Raw genomic sequence first — 18274 nt, forward strand, 5'->3', positions numbered from 1 at the left:
TTATTATTTTCAACTGTTTTCTGTTATCAATTTGTCGTATGTCACGAAAACTGTATTTAATTTCTGAATAGTAACTGTAAATGTAATCTTATATCAAACTGTAAATGTCTGAACAGCATTTAGGAAAGGAAGCAAATAATTAATTTTTAAATTTAAAATGTTACAAACATTGTTATCAACTACTGTTTAACAATACAAGCAGTCATATGCCACACCAATGAATCTCCTCGTTCATAAACTAGCAGTCCAGTCTATCGAAGATGGCGACTGATTGACAAGACTGACAAGTTTTTACCATCAGAGTGCTTTTGGATTGATGTGCAAAATATTGTTTATCATACACTTGAAGCTAAATCATTCATCATAAACCAACGAATACTTTCTGTTTTGTTCTTGTACTATCAATTTTCATTAATGATGTTTTAATACTTTTTCATGAATTTTTATGTTTTCAATATTTTTTAGATTTCTAGTCTTTTATCTTTTAAGATTGCAAAAACGAAGTTCATTTTATAATATAATTGTCACTGTTATAGGGTTTACGCTTTGGAAACCATTATAAGCTCCTTTTAAATTCTACAATAACTGGTTGTTTGCTAATTAATGAACGTTGCAATCCATCCCTTAGGAACTGTTTTCTCTTGAATTTTGTTACGATTTCACAACTCGATGAAATAATGCAGAACCATCTTCTGAACCGCTTCTCTTAATTTTCCTCCTTATCGATTAACCTTTCCCATGCCCCAAACTGACCATATTCTAGAAACATGTTTTTCCCGCATGTTCGACCCCACCTCCCCCACGAAGCTTTTACAGGCGTTTGTCTCGCGTGACAAAATTAAATAAATTTTATGACATACCTCTCCTGGCGCCGATAACACAGTCACTCAAACGGTGCGTGATCGATCATTCTCTGCCAGCGTGTCTTAATCCCTTAAAACGAATACTTTCTGGCCAAAAAAGGCACCCCCAGTCGATCACGGTGGACCACCGCGACGCATTACCTCCTGGAGTTATGGCTTTTTAACGGCTCGCGTCGCTTATCAGATGCAGATAGCGAACCAGCTTCAACCCGAATTTGTTATATGAACGAAGGTGTAAAGCATTGCCACAGTAGCGTATTTGGTATCGGATTTGTTTTATCTAATCGTGCGTACGATCTACACCTATCGATTACCGACCGTAGAACATAATTGCTTATAGTCGAGCGTGACGAACCGGTGGTGAAGGGGGCTGGCAGAGCGCAGGGTGGAAAATTGTTCCACAACACTCTGGACTTTCCGTAATCGTACAAAGGACAACGCATCGGTGGCAGCACGCCGGAAGCATCTTCTGTTCGCGCCGACCATTAAATCCAATCACGTACACTTGTCAATCCAATCTGCGACTCTACGTAGAAGACGACACAACTCACACAGAACGTTTACTACGTGTGTGTACTATAGCTGCAGCATGATAAGAAGGAATATTCTCAGGGCTGTAAACATTATCGTTAGAGAAAGATCTCGTTGAACCACAAGGGAGGGATGGTTGGGGTTGTCGGTTTGCGGAGCGGTTTCTCCGGTTGACGCGGCGTCAAACCATCGCCGTACGATGAGCTGATTGATATTATGTTACACGCCGTCAGATAAGCCACCATCGAGTTGAAGTCTGAAGCTGGAACTGGGGCAGGGCACACGATTGCAAAATCCCGCGGTTATCATTGCAGCGTACTATCAGTGTTTCGGTCGTATAAAAGCAGTGCCATGGAATTGGTTCGCTACAGTTTGGAGAATTGTTCCAACGCGCTACAACCTCTAGACCGTTTTGTGAAGTGACCAATCCAATCAGAATGCGCGCCTTCGTGTGCATGCTTCTGGCGGCCTTGGCCGTGGCAGTGAGTGGCCAGTTCGATACGCACCAGTGGGGCGATCGAAGCGGCATCGTCCATCTGTTCGAGTGGAAGTGGAACGACATTGCGCGCGAGTGCGAGTCCTTCCTGGCCCCGAAGGGATATGCGGGCGTGCAGGTGTCGCCCCCGACGGAGAACGCTGTCGTCTGGAGTCCGCGCCGTCCGTGGTGGGAGCGCTACCAGCCGATCTCGTACGGTCTGACCACCCGCTCGGGCAATGAGGGCGAGTTCGCGGACATGGTCCGTCGCTGCAATGCGGTCGGTGTGCGCATCTACGTCGATCTGGTCATCAACCATATGGCCGCTATCAGCACCAACGGTGGAACCGGTGGATCGCAGGCGAATGCCGGTGCCATGTCCTTCCCGGCCGTGCCGTACGGAGCGAACGACTTCAACACGCCCTGCTCGATCTCGAACTACAACAACCCGATCGAGGTGCGCAACTGCCAGCTGGTGGGATTGCCCGATCTGAACCAGGGCAACAACTGGGTCCGCGACAAGATCGTCGAGCTGATGAACAAGCTCATCGGACTCGGTGTCGCTGGTTTCCGTGTGGACGCCGTCAAGCATATGTGGCCCGGCGATCTGCAGGCCATCTACAGCCGCATGAACAACCTGCCGACCAGCCATGGATTCCCTCCGAATGCTCGCCCCTTCATCACGCAGGAGGTCATCGATTTGGGCGGTGAGGCGATCAGCAAGAACGAGTACACGCACCTCGGTACGGTGACGGAGTTCCGCTTTTCGGCCGAGATCGGCAAGGCGTTCCATGGACGTAACTCGCTCCGATACCTCAGCAACTGGGGTCCCGCTTGGGGCTTCCTGGAGTCGCATTTGGCCCTGGTGTTCGTCGACAACCACGACAACCAGCGTGGACACGGTGCCGGCGGTGCCGACGTCCTCACGCACAAGGTGCCCAAGAACTACAAGATGGCCTCGGCGTTCATGCTGGCGCATCCGTTCGGAATCCCGCGCGTCATGAGCTCGTTCTTCTTCAACGATGGAGACCAGGGACCGCCCTCGGATGGCGATGGTAACCTGAGCTCGCCGATCATCAACGCGGACGACTCGTGCGGCGGTGGCTGGGCGTGCGAGCACCGGTGGCGTCAGATCTACAACATGGTCGGCTTCCGTAATGCGGTCGCCGGTACCGGACTGAACGACTGGTGGGACAACGGCAACAATCAGATCGCTTTTTGCCGTGGCGGACGTGGTTTCGTGGCCTTCAACTTGGAGGGTTACGACCTGAACCAGAACCTGCAGACGTGTCTGCCGGCCGGTACGTACTGTGATGTGATTTCGGGCAGCAAATCCGGCAGCAGCTGTACTGGAGCCAGTGTCACCGTTGGAGGCGATGGACGCGCCAACATCTTCATTTCCAGCAACGCTGAGGATGGTGTCCTTGCTATCCATGCTAACGTAAGTTGACAGCTTCAGAAAGCAGTTGAATCATATGTCACAAAATTGCATGGTATTTTACAATATTTTCTTTTCTTTTTATCTTTTTAGTCCCGGCTGTAAGACTTTTTCATGCGAGGTGCTCTCAGGGCGACCAGAAGTTGTACAAATGTTAAATAAATTAAAAGCATTGTAATAAAGCACACAAGTTTATTTATAGTTTTAAAAATTTAGAGAAATAATTTGTCAAAATTTGGTTCTTATATTTTTCAATGACTATAACCCAATGTGGTTATGCAATCAATGATTTGATTACTCATAACTGAAATGAAGCTACAACCAGCAAACGGACCAGCTAACAAAATTTTGAAAACCATAAGTCAAATGCTTCTTGAAAGTCCAAAGATCAAATACCTTGTTGACTTTTGAATTTCTTTGGCGTTATCAATTCGTCATTGTTGATAATACTAAAACGTAAACGATTGCGCTGAGCGTACCACTGAGCGGCCAATCAATCATTTTCTGGTGGCGTACTCCAGCACGTTCTTCTGTAGATTATCAGCATAAGTTGATTACGCTTATGCGACTCGTAGGTTGGCTGAAAATGTTCTTGGTTTGAGTTTAAGCATCTTTTTAACGATTAAACTCTTTCCATCTCATGGTAATTAAGCACGTTATACGAATGTATAACTTTACATATGAAACTGATCTCACGTTAAACTCAATCGTAAAGGTTTTTGTACAAAACTCTGAACGTTAAAACTTTACACTGCATCTGAATTAACCAGCCCGGATAAAAAGACTATGAAACAACAATAGTCAAACCGTGTTTCGAAGTTACAAGAGAATCCTAAGTCTAAGTCTGCAAGAATTGGATGCACGAAGCTAAACCCTGCACTCGCTGGAAGAGCCTACAAAAAGCCTTCTAACTGTCGTCCGGTAACCCAGTTTTTGAAGTAGTAGTTCACCCGAGATGAAACCTATTCCTCAAAATAAAGCTTTGCATCTCCAACATGTGTCCAAGAAAAGGAAAAGTAAGCTCAAAGGAATCATTTGTAAGTTAAACTGTTCCGTAATGAATGCCAATATCAATAGCATTGGCTCTCGATTTGCGATACTTTATTCGCGGTAGATCAGCGAATTAGTGATGAGAGTAACAACTCTTTTTAGAGATTTCAATCAGAGTGAATAATCATCACGATGATTCTAATCTTTAAGTCAATGTTTCGTGATTTAAAATGTGTAAAATGAATCTCAAAAGAGTGAACGAGTAAGTAAAAGAATCACTAGTCGTCATAGAGATTCGAATCTCAAGTTGTGATTCGAATCCCATCTAGTGATTTGAATCCCAGTTTGGGAATCGCTACATGGGATTTGAATCACAACTTCTAGTGATTCGAATCCCAGTTTGTCAGTTTGGGAATTATCACTCCGAGCGCACATCACTACAGCGAATAAAATGAACTTTCGATTCGAATAAAAACCCAAATGAAGTCCATCCTGTTGAGCTTTTAATATCGAACCGTCGCTTTGTTATCGCAAACTGGGCGCATGAGTGACTCTGGAATCCTAACGTTCATTCGTTTTTTTACTTGAGGAAAGAAACGTGCCAGGCCTGACACGAGACCAGACTCTCGCCTAGAGCGTGAGCCAACGATCGACGCAACAAACCACAGCTTCGGCAACAAGAAGATGTTGAGCAGAACCACCTTCTACATTAGGTCCAGGTCTATCACTGCAACCACACCAGCCGTCGAAATTAGTTGATCTCTAGATTCCAGTTGTGACCCGCTGCTTCCCAGATATTATTATGTGAACAGGATCCCTAACACCTGTCAGCTATAGGACAGTGTGCAACCATGATAGGGAGATATGGTGCTCGTCTGTTATCGCTTCATTGTCCAGTGCGATTTTATAGACATATAGTTTGGCACCAGAGCAGACTTTACAAGCCTCAATTGCTGCTCTCACTAACTCAATTTTGGAAGAGGTGGTACTTACCACTGAGACATCGTCAGCATAAGCTTTGGCCAGGTCATTCGGATCGCTGCAAATACTTTCGAGAAGAAGATAGAGACTCGGGCGTAACTCGTCACGCCATATCGTTACGGCTGATCGCACTAGGTATGATATAGAAGGAATCCAAATGGATACCACATAACTTGAAGCAGCGAGACATTGAATGCAGACTTGTCATGTGGGAATTTCTGATTCCTTTTGATTATTACACAACAGAAAGAGGTTCCTGAACAGAATTTTGACGAAAGACGAGAAGTAGATTTTTTGTAGTAACCCAAAACGCAAAAAATAATTACCATATCCCACCATCATCAGCTCAGCCAAACGTTCATCATTCGAAAGTTCTGCGGAGTATTTTCTGAAGCCAGGAGAAACAATCATCGGTGCACGCTACCGAACACAATTGATACGTTTGAGCTGAAAAGGCTGCACGGCCACAATACTCATCACGGCACGCCAAGTCATTCTGCTGCATGACAACGCTCTGCCACATGTTGCGCAGCCCGTACCAGACTACCTCAATACCCTGAAATGGGGTGTTCTACCGCACCAACCGAATTAACCGGATTTAGCGCTATCGGATTTTCATCTATTCCGATCCATGGCACATGGGTTGGCTGATTAGCAGTACCAGCAGTCCCAGTACTGGTTGGATACCTGGATTGGATCAAAGGACGTAGCGAAAGGTGGACAAAGTAATATAAAATTTTGAGCAATACATTGATTGACGCAGTTTTACAAATAAATAGGTCATCAGTAAGAAAAACGACCGTCATGTATTTGTGTACCTAATACATCAGAGGAAATCCCATTACAAGGTCTGCAGCTATACAATTGCCAGACCCAACCGGTACAGGGATTCATGCATATGCTGGGGGGATTGCCTGAACATTCAGAGGAATATACGTAAGCATGTACAGGGTCTGCAGCTCTAAAATTGCCAGTCCCAACCGGTACAGGGATTCATGAACGTTCTGAGGGGATTTCCTGAACAGGTAGATATCCGTACATTGTTTATCAGAAAATTATCATTTTTATCATGTGATTTTGGAGTCGCTAATTGATAAAGCAGTATTGCCAGAAGAATCTAATGATGCGGGAAAATCCGTTGGTTGATTTTTTATACATTATCTTATCGTGGTCATCGTGCAGCTAAACTGGGTCGGTATTTAAAAAGACGGCATGTCGCTGTACTCCGGTAGACTGAACTCAACTTCTGTGTAGTGTGAAAGGAAACAGCGATGCGGATCGCAGTAGTTCTGCTGGCGACGTGTGCCACCCTTGCGTCGGCCTACATCAATACCCACCAGTGGGGCGACCGAAGCGGCATCGTCCACCTGTTCGAGTGGAAGTGGGATGACATCGCAAACGAGTGCGAGAACTTCCTGGCTCCGAAGGGATATGCGGGCGTGCAGGTGTCGCCAGTGACGGAGAACTCCGTCGTCTGGAGCCCCCGCCGTCCGTGGTGGGAACGCTACCAGCCAATGTCCTACGGCTTTACTACCCGCTCGGGCAATGAGGCACAGTTCGTGAATATGGTGCGACGATGTAACGCGGTCGGTGTGCGCATCTACGTCGATGTGGTCTTCAACCACATGGCCGACCTGGTGGGAGGCGGTGGAACTGGTGGCAGCACGGCCAACCGGCAAACCTTTTCGTTCCCGGGCGTACCGTTCAGTCAGCTGGACTTCAATTCGCCGTGCATCATCACGAACTACCAGGATCCGATCATGGTCCGCAATTGTCAGCTAGGGGCCCTTCCCGATCTGAACCAAGGAGTGCCATGGGTGCGCGATAAGATTGTGGAGATGTTGAACAAGCTCATCTCGTTTGGTGTCGCCGGTTTCCGCGTGGACGCCGCCAAGCATATGTGGCCCGGAGACCTGCAGGCCATCTTCAGTCGTTTGAACGATCTGTCTACGGCGCACGGATTCCCGGTCGGTGCACGCCCCTTCATCACGCAGGAGGTCATCGATCTGGGCGGAGAGGCGATCAGCAAGAACGAGTACACGCACCTCGGTACGGTGACCGAGTTCCGCTTTTCGGCCGAGATCGGTAAGGCGTTCTATGGACGTAACTCACTCCGTTACCTCAGCAACTGGGGTCCCGCTTGGGGCTTCTTGGAGTCTCATCTGGCTCTGGTGTTCGTTGATAATCACGACAACCAGCGCGGACACGGTGCCGGTGGTGCCGACGTCCTCACGCACAAGGTGCCCAAGAACTACAAGATGGCCTCGGCGTTCATGCTTGCGCATCCGTATGGCATCCCGCGGGTCATGAGCTCGTACTTCTTCAATGATGGAGAACAGGGACCCCCCTCGGATGGCGATGGTAACCTGAGCTCGCCGATCATCAACGCGGACGACTCGTGCGGCGGAGGCTGGGCGTGCGAGCACCGGTGGCGTCAGATCTACAACATGGTCGGCTTCCGTAATGCGGTCGCCGGTACCGGACTGAACGACTGGTGGGACAACGGCAACAATCAGATCGCTTTTTGCCGTGGCGGACGTGGTTTCGTGGCCTTCAACTTGGAGGGTTACGACCTGAACCAGAACCTGCAGACGTGTCTGCCGGCCGGTACGTACTGTGATGTGATTTCGGGCAGCAAATCCGGCAGTAGCTGCACTGGAGCCAGCGTCACCGTTGGAGGTGATGGACGAGCCAACATCTTCATTTCCAGCAACGCTGAGGATGGTGTCCTTGCTATCCATGCTAACGTAAGTTGACAGCTTCAGAAAGCAGTTGAATCATATGTCACAAAATTGGATGGTGTTTTACAATATTTTCTTTTTTTTTTCGTTTTAGTCTCGGTTGTAAGACTTATTCATGCGAGGTGCTCTCAAGGCGACTAGAAATTGTACAAATTTTAAATAAAGTAAAAGCATTCTAATAAAGCCCACAAGTTTAATTATAATTTTGAAAATTTAGAGGAATAATTTGTCAAAATGTTGTTACGCCTTGTTGGAACCGCTGTAATGTCTCGGCCCAACGAAGCTGGCCGAACGGAAACGTCGCCGCGACGGCGATGTTTTTTGTAGATTTATAAAAGGGATCGAAGGATGCGCCTTCTGTCTCTTCGTCATACGTGAATTAGAGAAGCCAGACGATTTTTTAGCCTATTGCTGTTACCAAAAAAAGGGTTTTCACATAGGCAAGAAAAGCTGAGTGCTTTCTATATTTCCGTCCACTTAGAGCCCCGTTAAAGACAATCTGTCTTTAACACGCTATACTAAAGAATAATGGTTGGTGTTTTACACATCTTTGAACTGATATTTCTCAATGACTTTGACCCAATGTGGTTCGGCAAAATGGACCAAAGATCGGCAAAATGGACAGGAAAAACTGATAAATGGAAACACATACCATGTTGGAACGTCCAGATCGAATACCGGCCGTCAAATGTTGTATAGACCTTGTAAACCGCTTGTATGAACCTTGTAAACCGCATGTCCGTTCGATTGACAACTGTCAATCGGACCACATGGTAATGAATTGTCACTTGAATAAAGTCTCTTCTGCATTGGCCACCGACGAGTACAGACGTGCCATACTAATCTTCCGTTCGTCTCTTATAATTGTTGCCTTTGCCATTGTGATGTGCCTGTAAGCTTCGTATATGAAGCCTTCTGTAATTAATATACTGCCGGTAGGTCCTGTAAGCTTCGTACGTGTAGCCTTCCGTGTTTATTCTCTTCCGTCACTTTATGTTTCCAATGTGAAGCCCTTTCGCGCTTCCGTGAAAATGTCAACTCTTGAATTTCTTTAACTTTGATTGAGCAGAATGAACCACTGAGTGGTCCTCAATCTTTTTCTGGTGGCGTACGCCAGCACGTTCTTCAGTAGGTTATCACCATAAGTCAATTACGTTCGGAAATGGCTCGTAGGTAGGCTGAACATGTTCTTGGTTCGTGTTTGGGAGTCTTTTAAACGACTACACTCTTTGCTTCTCACGGTAATTATGAACTTTACACGAATATATAAATTTACATTCTTTGCTCAATTGAATCTTTACAATGCATCTGAATTAACCGGACCAGGTCAAAAGACTCTGTAACAACATTAGTCAAAACGTGAATTGAAGTTTCAAGAGAATCTCAAATCTAAGTCTGCAAGTCTTAGATGCACAAAGTTAGACCCTGCACTCGCTGGCAGAGTGGCAAAAACAAAATGTTGCTACAAAAAGCCTTCTAACTGTCGTCCGGTGACCCAGTTTTTGAAGTAGTAGTTCACCCAAGACGAAAGCTATTCCTCAAAATAAAGCTTTTCATCTCCAACGTGTGTCCAAGAAAAGTGAAAGTAAGCTCAAAGAAATCATTTGTAAGTTAAACCGTTCCGTAATTAATGCCAATATCAATAGCATCAGCTCTCGATTTGCGATACTTTATTCGCGGCGGATCAACAAATGAAATGAACTTTCGATTCGAATAAAAAACCCAAATGAAGTCCAGCCTGGAAAGCTTTTCATATCGAAGCGTCGCGTCGTTATCGCAACCTGGGGGCATGAGTAGCTCTGGAACCGTTCACTCGTTTTGCTGCTTCATCGCTTTTTCGTTCTGAACCGAGGCTTTTGGCAGAGGTTGGAAGTGCACAGGGAAATCGGAGGAGGATTGATTCTGGGTATAATTTAAATGTCAAATGCAAATCACAGTGCTCCCGAGCCACGCTAGACCGTAGGGCCTTTTGGTGTGCTACCTGTGTGTGAAGAAACGTGCCAGACTTGGATGCAGATAGAAAGGATGGCCTATTAAATGGTCTTCGTGGTGGTTTCGTGCCACCGTGGAGCATCTGATCGATATCGATCGCGCCACGAAGGCAACGATGTGGTTTGGATGTGCCTTGATTCCATTGTCCCAGACATTTCCAAGACCCCATTCTGTTTTTTACGTTCCTATGACTCAGGCTACCGAAATCAATTGTCCGGTGGGTGTGAGAGTTTGACGTCACAAGCGCCGAGCGATGTTGTATGGTGCGATCCTCAGCATTTCGGGAAGATGCGAAATACGGCCATCGGGCTGACGAAAGCAAATGGCTGCGAATCCCTCTTAAGGGATCGAAGATCTAATCAACCTCCTGCTATTAATCGTGTGAATTAGGTTAAAACTGACCTAACCGTTGGGTGGCTGGACTACAGCCGCCTCCCTCGATGCAGCAGAAGAGGGTAAGACTCGGGCACTGGCACACTCGAACTCCGGACGGTGCCTTAATTGTTCGTCGACCGCTTCCCAAGTCCAGCTCCGTCGGTTTCCCGTCGGACAGTCGGACAATTTCTTCCGTCGAAGGAGTGTATGCGCATGCCGCAACGGGCGAATGAAAAGAATCGATCTCCTGTGAATGATCTTCGTCCGTACCGGTGCTATGGGGGAGATTGTCGTGGCGCACGGTTATTCGGGCAATGCAACAACAATGCCATAATTGGCAGGGGAAAGTTTCTCTCCCCGCACATCCCGTGCCGACGCGTCATGTCGCTGACCACGGTGCAGCCACGATGGTTTGGACGTTGTTTCGGTAGTTAAAGTGTCAATCATAGAGACCCCCAATGGGACTGCATGCTAACAATTGCTAACGCGGCGATGGGAGCGCAGAATGTGTCATTATTCCCCGGTTTCCTTCAGATGATAAAGATCAACAGCGATCGTAGTATACACGTGTTGGTAGGGGCAAGTATTTCGGAAGCCATGTCCTGTAGTTCGGAAACCATGTCCACAATCAGAGTTATTAAATTAAATTCAGTACCTCACCGCTTGCCGAAAGTTTACCAAAGGTACTGATGTTCAAACATAACAGTTCTGTAAATCCTAATTGTAAGATTTTACTTTCAATTCAGTTCCGTTCAGTTTATTTAAGTAATCGGGTTTTTTTACCAGTGGGTTGAACAAAATACCCTATGCTAAATTTTGGTTTTAATTCTAACCTAAACGTTACGGGAGAGAATAATCAAAAGTACTTAGCAATTTCCTGCGAATAATAATCGCTGTTCTCTAGCAAACAATTTGGTCTCATATTCCTGGCTTGTTTAGTATTTGATTGATACTTGAAGATTTGAAAAATCGTTACGAGAAGAAGTACAAACTTATTATGTTAGCTCTTTTTTTTTTTCGTGCAGTACACTCCACCGAATTGTATTTCGTGTACGTCTGAAAACGATATTATGCAAATGATGTCCCGTCATAAAAAAACACGGGATTATATTTTAATTTAATAGTTACAATAACGGCATATTTACTGGTTTTACATATAGTAAAATGGTTGATATTTCATAGATTTCCCCGTGTTGTATAAGCCCTGGTGCATAACTTTGGTGCATACACTTTGACATAACCGTTTATACTTGTGAGTTGAGTTTACACTGTATATGTCATTGCTGTAACAAACGTAAACAAACCAACCAAAGTTTGATTAAAAATGGTTCAGCCGCTATGGAGAAACTCTGTTTTTTCCCTTAGTTTACCAATGAATGACTTCCGTCATTAGAGGAAGTGCCCTTATCATCCTTCTTCCACTGCCTTGTTTTATCAGAAAATTATTTTTATCATGGGATTTTTGGTACGTTTAGAGATAGCAGTGTTGCCAGAAGAATCTAATGATTTGGTCAAATCCGTTGATCGATTTTTAATGCGCTTATCTTTATCTTATCGTGGTCATACTGGGAGTTGGTCGGTATTTAAAACGACGGAATGGCGCTGTGCCTCGGTAAACTGAACTCAACTTCTGTGTAGTGTGAAAGGAAACAGCAATGCGGGTCGCAGTAGTTCTGCTAGCGACGTGTGCCACCCTTGGGTCGGCATACTTCAATACCCATCAGTGGGCCGACCGAAGCTGTATCGTCCACCTGTTCGAGTGGAAGTGGGATGACATCGCGAACGAGTGCGAGAACTTCCTTGCACCGCGAGGATATGCGGGCGTGCAGGTGTCGCCCCCGACAGAGAACGCCGTCATCGGAGGAAGCTTCGGGCGACCATGGTGGGAACGCTACCAGCCAATGTCATACGGCTTGACCACCCGCTCGGGCAACGAGGCTCAGTTCGCGGACATGGTTCGACGTTGTAACGCGGTCGGTGTACGCATCTACGTCGATATAGTCTTCAACCACATGGCCGACCTGGTGGGAGGCGGCGGAACTGGTGGTAGCACGGCCAACCGGCAAACCTTCTCGTACCCGGGCGTACCGTTCAGTCAGCTGGACTTCAATTCGCCGTGCATCATCACGAACTACCAGGATCCGATCATGGTCCGCAATTGTCAGCTAGCGGCCCTTCCCGATCTGAACCAAGGAGTGCCATGGGTGCGTGAGAAAATTGTGGAGATGTTGAACAAGCTCATCTCGTTTGGTGTCGCCGGTTTCCGCGTGGACGCCGTCAAGCATATGTGGCCCGGAGACCTGCAGGCCATCTACAGCCGTATGGACAATCTGCCGACGGCGCACGGATTCCCGGCCGGTGCGCGCCCCTTCCTCACGCAGGAAGTCATCGATCTGGGAGGCGAGGCCGTGACACGTGACGAGTACACGCACCTCGGTACGGTGACGGAGTTCCGCCACTCGTCCGAGATCGGTCGCGTCTTCCGTGGACGCAACCCGTTCCGTCACCTAACGAACTGGGGAACGGGCTGGGGCTTCCTGCCGTCGCATCTGGCCCTGGTGTTCGTTGATAACCACGACAACCAGCGCGGACACGGTGCCGGCGGTGCCGAGGTCCTCACGTACAAGGTTCCGCGAAACTACAAGATGGCCACGGCGTTCATGCTGGCCCACCCGTTCGGTATTGTGCGCGTCATGAGCTCGTTCTCGTTCACCGACAGTGAGCGAGGACCGCCGCAGGACGCCAACGAGAACTTGATCTCGCCGACCTTCAACGCGGACAACTCCTGTGGAGGTGGCTGGGTGTGCGAGCACCGGTGGCGTCAGATCTACAACATGATCGGCTTCCGCAATGCCGTCGCCGGCACGCAGATCAACGACTGGTGGGACAACGGCAACTACCAGATGGCGTTCTGCCGTGGTGGACGCGGTTTCATCGCCTTCAACCTTGAGTCGTTCGATCTGAACCAGAACCTGCAGACGTGCCTGCCGCCCGGTACCTACTGTGACGTTATCTCGGGTGACCTGGTGAACGGGGCTTGCACCGGAAACACCGTCACGGTCGGAGGCGATGGACGCGCTCAGATTGTTCTTCCGGCCAACGCGTACGACGGTGTTCTGGCCATTCACGCCAACGCACGCGTGTGAAGTGGGCGTTATGCCTGCGAGTCAACTGAATACTGAAATCAAAAGTGCAAATGGACAGTTTTTTAAATAGAATAAATAAACCAATAGATTTTAAATAACTTTTAGCAGCGAATTTAGAGGAAATGGAATTTTTCGTTTAATGTCTCTCAGATTTTATATTCGTCAACTTATTGCTTTCTATAATGTCCCCGGTAGTTTCACTCAAATGGTTCTGTGCTTTGGTTTTTCGATAAATAGATGAAGGAGTTCATTTTAATTTTAATTCCCTTTAATTTTGACAAACAAACAAAGGCTTCGTATCGGACCACAGATTTCAACTCGATTGTCTCACAGTAAAGGCAGACAATTGCTTGGAGTTTGCGGTCTTATTATTGTAGCCTTCAAGAGAACATTTCAAACTAGAACACCAAATGTGAGGAGATCTATTATCGAATTGACATTTTAGTGAGAAGAAAAGTAATAAATGTTGACTTCATGAACATGTTGACTGCCTAGTGTTTTTGGCACATTTATTTAATATAATGTTTTTTGAAGGCCAAGCAAATACTTAGCTTCTCGAAGAATTTGGTTTTAGTATTATCATAGTTCATGTTGCATTTTCTTTTATTTGCTGGGCCAACAACTGTTTATAACTAATGATAGCTGTCAACGTGTTAATGAAGAAAAAGGTTTTTGTTTAAACTATTCTTAGTAGCTCCAATGTGAACCTTTTAAAATGTATCAAGTATTTACTATAGCTTTAGCGGCCATTTAAGATTGATACATTTGACCTTGCTTGTTGAAAGCATGTCCAATTAATCCATTCCAAACATTATGCGTAGCGTGTTTGGATGTTTACGTGACACACATTCATCCGTCCACATTTCGTGACTCCAGTTTCTATGGATGCAATTTCAAGTGCTCTTCTACCAAACCCTTATTAACTCAACCCTTCAGCAGGCGATAAAATCTCCCTGTCGTCGGGCTTTGGTAGATAGAATCCTCCTTCCATCAAACAGAAACACTTTCCTGTCGACGACTGCAAACACTTTCTAATAACAGAACGAGGAGATTTGAGGTGCGTTTCGTGACACCGAAAATAGATCGGAAGGTGTGACTGCTTGTGGGCAGTGAAACTTTGGTCTATGGCTTGGATGCAGTTGAATCGAGTCCAACTTCCTCCCCGAGCGTGGTGTTGCGCACGCGATGCCCTCTCGTCGCTGCCGCGCAACTCCTGCCGGCAGCTTATCATCGTCAGAGTCCGCTACCGATAGGCTATAATCAGTGGGATCCCTGACGAGCTGCCGAATAAATCTCGCCCCTGCAGGAGGGGTGGCAGGGTAGAGATATACATTTATCGGATAAAAATGTGCCCCTAAATTCCCTATCAATCACCCCATCGTCGATATGATTGCAGCGTAGGTCACCGGGTTCGGCTTGGGTCGTCGATGTCGAGTAAAAGAAAACAACACGACCGTCTTGACCAATGCCCACGCTGCTTCCCTTTTTTTTATTTTTTTACTTTTGGTGAAAGGATGGTGAGGGTCGAAAGTGTCGGTCGAGAACGGTCACCCTCACCCTTCGTTCGGTGTTGATTTAATCTTCTTCACCCCGGTGATCCAGTGTCCGTGCCCTTCCACCGGCCGTTCCGGGGGGGGGCTTTGGCCGATGCCGTTTACTCGCTTTACTTTGCCCGCTCTAAACGCAGTCACGATCGCATCGTCGGACTTCCGTCCGCACGGTGTGATGTTGAAGACGACCCGGGGGAAAGGGTAAAACTCCCTCTAACCCATCACAGACAACAACCACAAACAACAACCACAACACAAAAAAATAGAAGTGAAGATCACGGGATCGCTTTCCCTCTTTGCTTCGGTTTAAACATCGGCACAGTTTCACCGATCGCGCTGACCCGATAAATATCATTATCGAATTAAATAAAATCATTTTCGACCCCGTCGCCATTGCCCCTCTTCCCCCTTTGGGTTGTACACATCAATCCGTCGCGATAAAATGGATCTTTCGCGGGCATCATCAAGGTGCGAACGCCGCCAGCCATATTCGCCAAGCCATCATCGCCGCCAATCAATCGATGGTGAAAAGTGAAAACGCGCAAACACCACAACAAACCATTCGCAGTGGGGCGAAAGGAAAAAGAACTTCCCCGCCGTAGCGTAAACACGAAACGGGCCAAAAAATCCCATTCATTGTTTCGTTTTCGGGAAACAACAAACACGCAAAAAAACCCGGAGATGATCCGGAAGGAAAAGAGAGGGCCTGTGCTACCTCGCTTTCCTTGATCGCGCCAGCCGATGGTAATTGTGGCCTATTGTGTATGTGTACACTACCTGATTGGGGCGATATTTTTTTTCCCGCACGATTTTTTCCCTCACCGCCACCGATCGTTTTGGGGCGAGAAAAAATGGCGTCCAATTATGTGCGATCCCCCTTGTGGTGCGCGATAGACGAGACGACTTTCGCTTTCGGATGATTCAGCGTTCCGCTGGAAAACAAGGGCTCCACTTTGGCCAACTGAAGGTGGCCGAGATGGAGGTTTTATTTATCTTATTTTGTTACGTTTTTGCACAACCCTGGAGGGACCCCCTCTTCCCGGAAGGTGGATTAAATTACCGGGCTACGTCGGGTACAATTTACGACAAACACCGAACTACTGTTAGCTTTAGTGGCGCTTTTTGCGCGGCCCACCAGAACAATTCGCTGTGGCCTAAAAATTTGAATGTGAATAGTACACACCATGTTTACCCGTTACCAGATGGAGGGTGTTTTGCACGGCCATCCCACCCAACCCTCCCAATCGTCCACCTCGGCCGGGCACCGGTCTTCGACTGATTGGAATTTATGCTACTTAACAGTACCCCGGTTTTTAATCGATCGATACCCAATCCGAGGTGTGCCATATGCGAACGTGTCCGGGCATCGGGTCCGGAGCAACCGTTCCGATCCCGGTTGGTGGGCAGGTTTTTTTTCCTCCACCGACCTCCGGCTCGTTTCGTTCGGTCGCCGATTTGATGCTCGTTCGCACCTGGCGGCACTCAAGGTTTAAATTCTTGTTGGCCGTGGTCCAGCATTGAAACCGGCGTGTAGCTGCTGCCGTTTTTCTCCACCCTGCCATATTCCTTCCGGTGTGAGTGTGCAGATTTGGTGTGCCCGCTTTTTCCGCAACCCAAGCCGTTGTAATGTAGGGCCATTTGCGATGCCCGACGTAAGGTGCCTTCCTGCTCGGGCGGAATCGGGATGATTGTGTGTTTTTGTTTATTTAGCGACCGACTGGTTTTATTTTTGCTATTTCGGCCACACTCATAACGACCTGGGGCCCCATTTCTAGGAGCACCTACTTAGCTAGCATCTGAAGCCTGCTCCCCCATTCGCTCCTTCCGCAACGATCGATACTGCGATTTATGGCGCAGCTCTTACGAATGCCATCGAAAGCTCGAAGGAAGGAAGCGGAGTGGATTGTAAATTAGTAGGTTTATTAAGTGGTTTGATGATTTTTGTATGGCCGGAATGTAGCCCATGGAGCCTGCTGTGCGTGTGTTTCTTATTACCTAAATGGGATACCATTCCGCTGGGCTCCGCACGCCGGACAATATGGCTGACAAACGGTTAAGATTGTTATCTCCGAGGACTACTGCACTACGGCATCCGAGCGACGTACCTTCGGCAGGGCCAGGAAGGGTGGTGGTATGATATTGAACCACTTTTCAACCAAACTGGCCGCAACTCCATTAGCCGGTTGTCTTTTTATGTACCTGCCCGAGTGTGGGTGCACAGGAAGCAGCATATTTCTCCTCTCGGGTGATTATTTATCTGCTGGCTGTGTTCGGTAGGGTTCGTCGCTACGTTTCGAACGGATACGATACGTTATGGTATTTATTTTTCCCATTTTTTTTCTTTCATCTAATAATCGGAGACAACCGAGGTAAACCTGTTGCGCGGTAGCCGTTTGATGCAATGCCGACCCGGGCGTGTCGATTACATGATCTTCATCTGCGGATTGCCCGGTCATAGATCATGGAATGGAGATCATAAATTTAAATAAAATTATGAGGAAATCGCTACAGTCTACTTTTTAGTGACAGCCACTCTGTTACACTCTTGAAGGAACGTAATGGTTAACTAAGGCGAGGCAAATTTTGACGCCTTTTACCATTCTCATGGTATCTCTTCTAATTAACTTGTACTATTTAAAGTGTAATTATGAGTATGGTGTTGCAAACTAAGTTTTCATTGCTTAGTCTATAGGTGTCATATGTTTTTTCTTAACTATCGGCACAATTAAGATCGACACGGTTAATAAACTTTATTTCCAACAATTAATTATTTTTAAATTAAATTTTGTTTTTAAAAGGTTACAAAGAATTACTTTAAAAATTATCCATGCTTCTCCAACTTTTCTGCATTATTAAAGTTCCTTCCTAAAAAATTTAAGCAAACTGATATTATATAAATCAAACACTTTTCTTTCTTCTTATTTCCAAGTTATTAACTCAAAAGTATTTTATGGTGTTGATCGGCTACATATTTATTTATTGTAAACCATTGTTTTTGTTGCTATAAATTTTTTGCTGTTTACAGCAACTTTACAAAATGTATTTTGTGATTTATAGAAATCTTAGTTTTGTAAAATTTAAAGCTTTGTCATGGAAGTATAGTATAAAGTTCTTGTAAACGTCATTAAAATATTTGACCTTAGATTAAGATGGTCACAGCCAGTTGGATTCTCGGATATCTCGGTCTCAATT

At 46.5% G+C, this 18274-nt stretch overlaps 4 protein-coding genes across 5 annotated transcripts in view; all 4 read left to right on the top strand.

Annotated features, from left to right (window-relative positions):
- Positions 1–18274, top strand: part of LOC131271758 (autophagy-related protein 16-1) — a 270155-nt gene that overhangs the window by 223547 nt on the left and 28334 nt on the right. The gene's annotated exons all lie outside the window — the stretch shown is intronic.
- Positions 1832–3412, top strand: LOC131259807 (alpha-amylase B-like). Its single transcript, XM_058261397.1, has 2 exons — positions 1832–3310; positions 3401–3412. The coding sequence occupies exons 1-2, from the start codon at positions 1832–1834 to the stop codon at positions 3410–3412; spliced, it is 1491 nt and encodes a 496-aa protein (XP_058117380.1).
- Positions 6550–8125, top strand: LOC131259811 (alpha-amylase 1-like). Its single transcript, XM_058261403.1, has 2 exons — positions 6550–8025; positions 8114–8125. The coding sequence occupies exons 1-2, from the start codon at positions 6550–6552 to the stop codon at positions 8123–8125; spliced, it is 1488 nt and encodes a 495-aa protein (XP_058117386.1).
- Positions 12042–13532, top strand: LOC131271759 (alpha-amylase 1-like). Its single transcript, XM_058273287.1, has one exon. The coding sequence runs from the start codon at positions 12042–12044 to the stop codon at positions 13530–13532; it is 1491 nt and encodes a 496-aa protein (XP_058129270.1).

Source organism: Anopheles coustani, chromosome 3 (genome assembly GCF_943734705.1).
Source record: "Anopheles coustani chromosome 3, idAnoCousDA_361_x.2, whole genome shotgun sequence".
Lineage (NCBI taxonomy): Eukaryota > Metazoa > Arthropoda > Insecta > Diptera > Culicidae > Anopheles > Anopheles coustani.

Bases quoted from the DNA above. Each gene is read 5' to 3' on its own strand.
- LOC131271759 (XM_058273287.1), top strand. From the start codon at position 12,042: ATGCGGGTCGCAGTAGTTCTGCTAGCGACGTGTGCCACCCTTGGGTCG.
- LOC131259807 (XM_058261397.1), top strand. From the start codon at position 1,832: ATGCGCGCCTTCGTGTGCATGCTTCTGGCGGCCTTGGCCGTGGCAGTG.
- LOC131259811 (XM_058261403.1), top strand. From the start codon at position 6,550: ATGCGGATCGCAGTAGTTCTGCTGGCGACGTGTGCCACCCTTGCGTCG.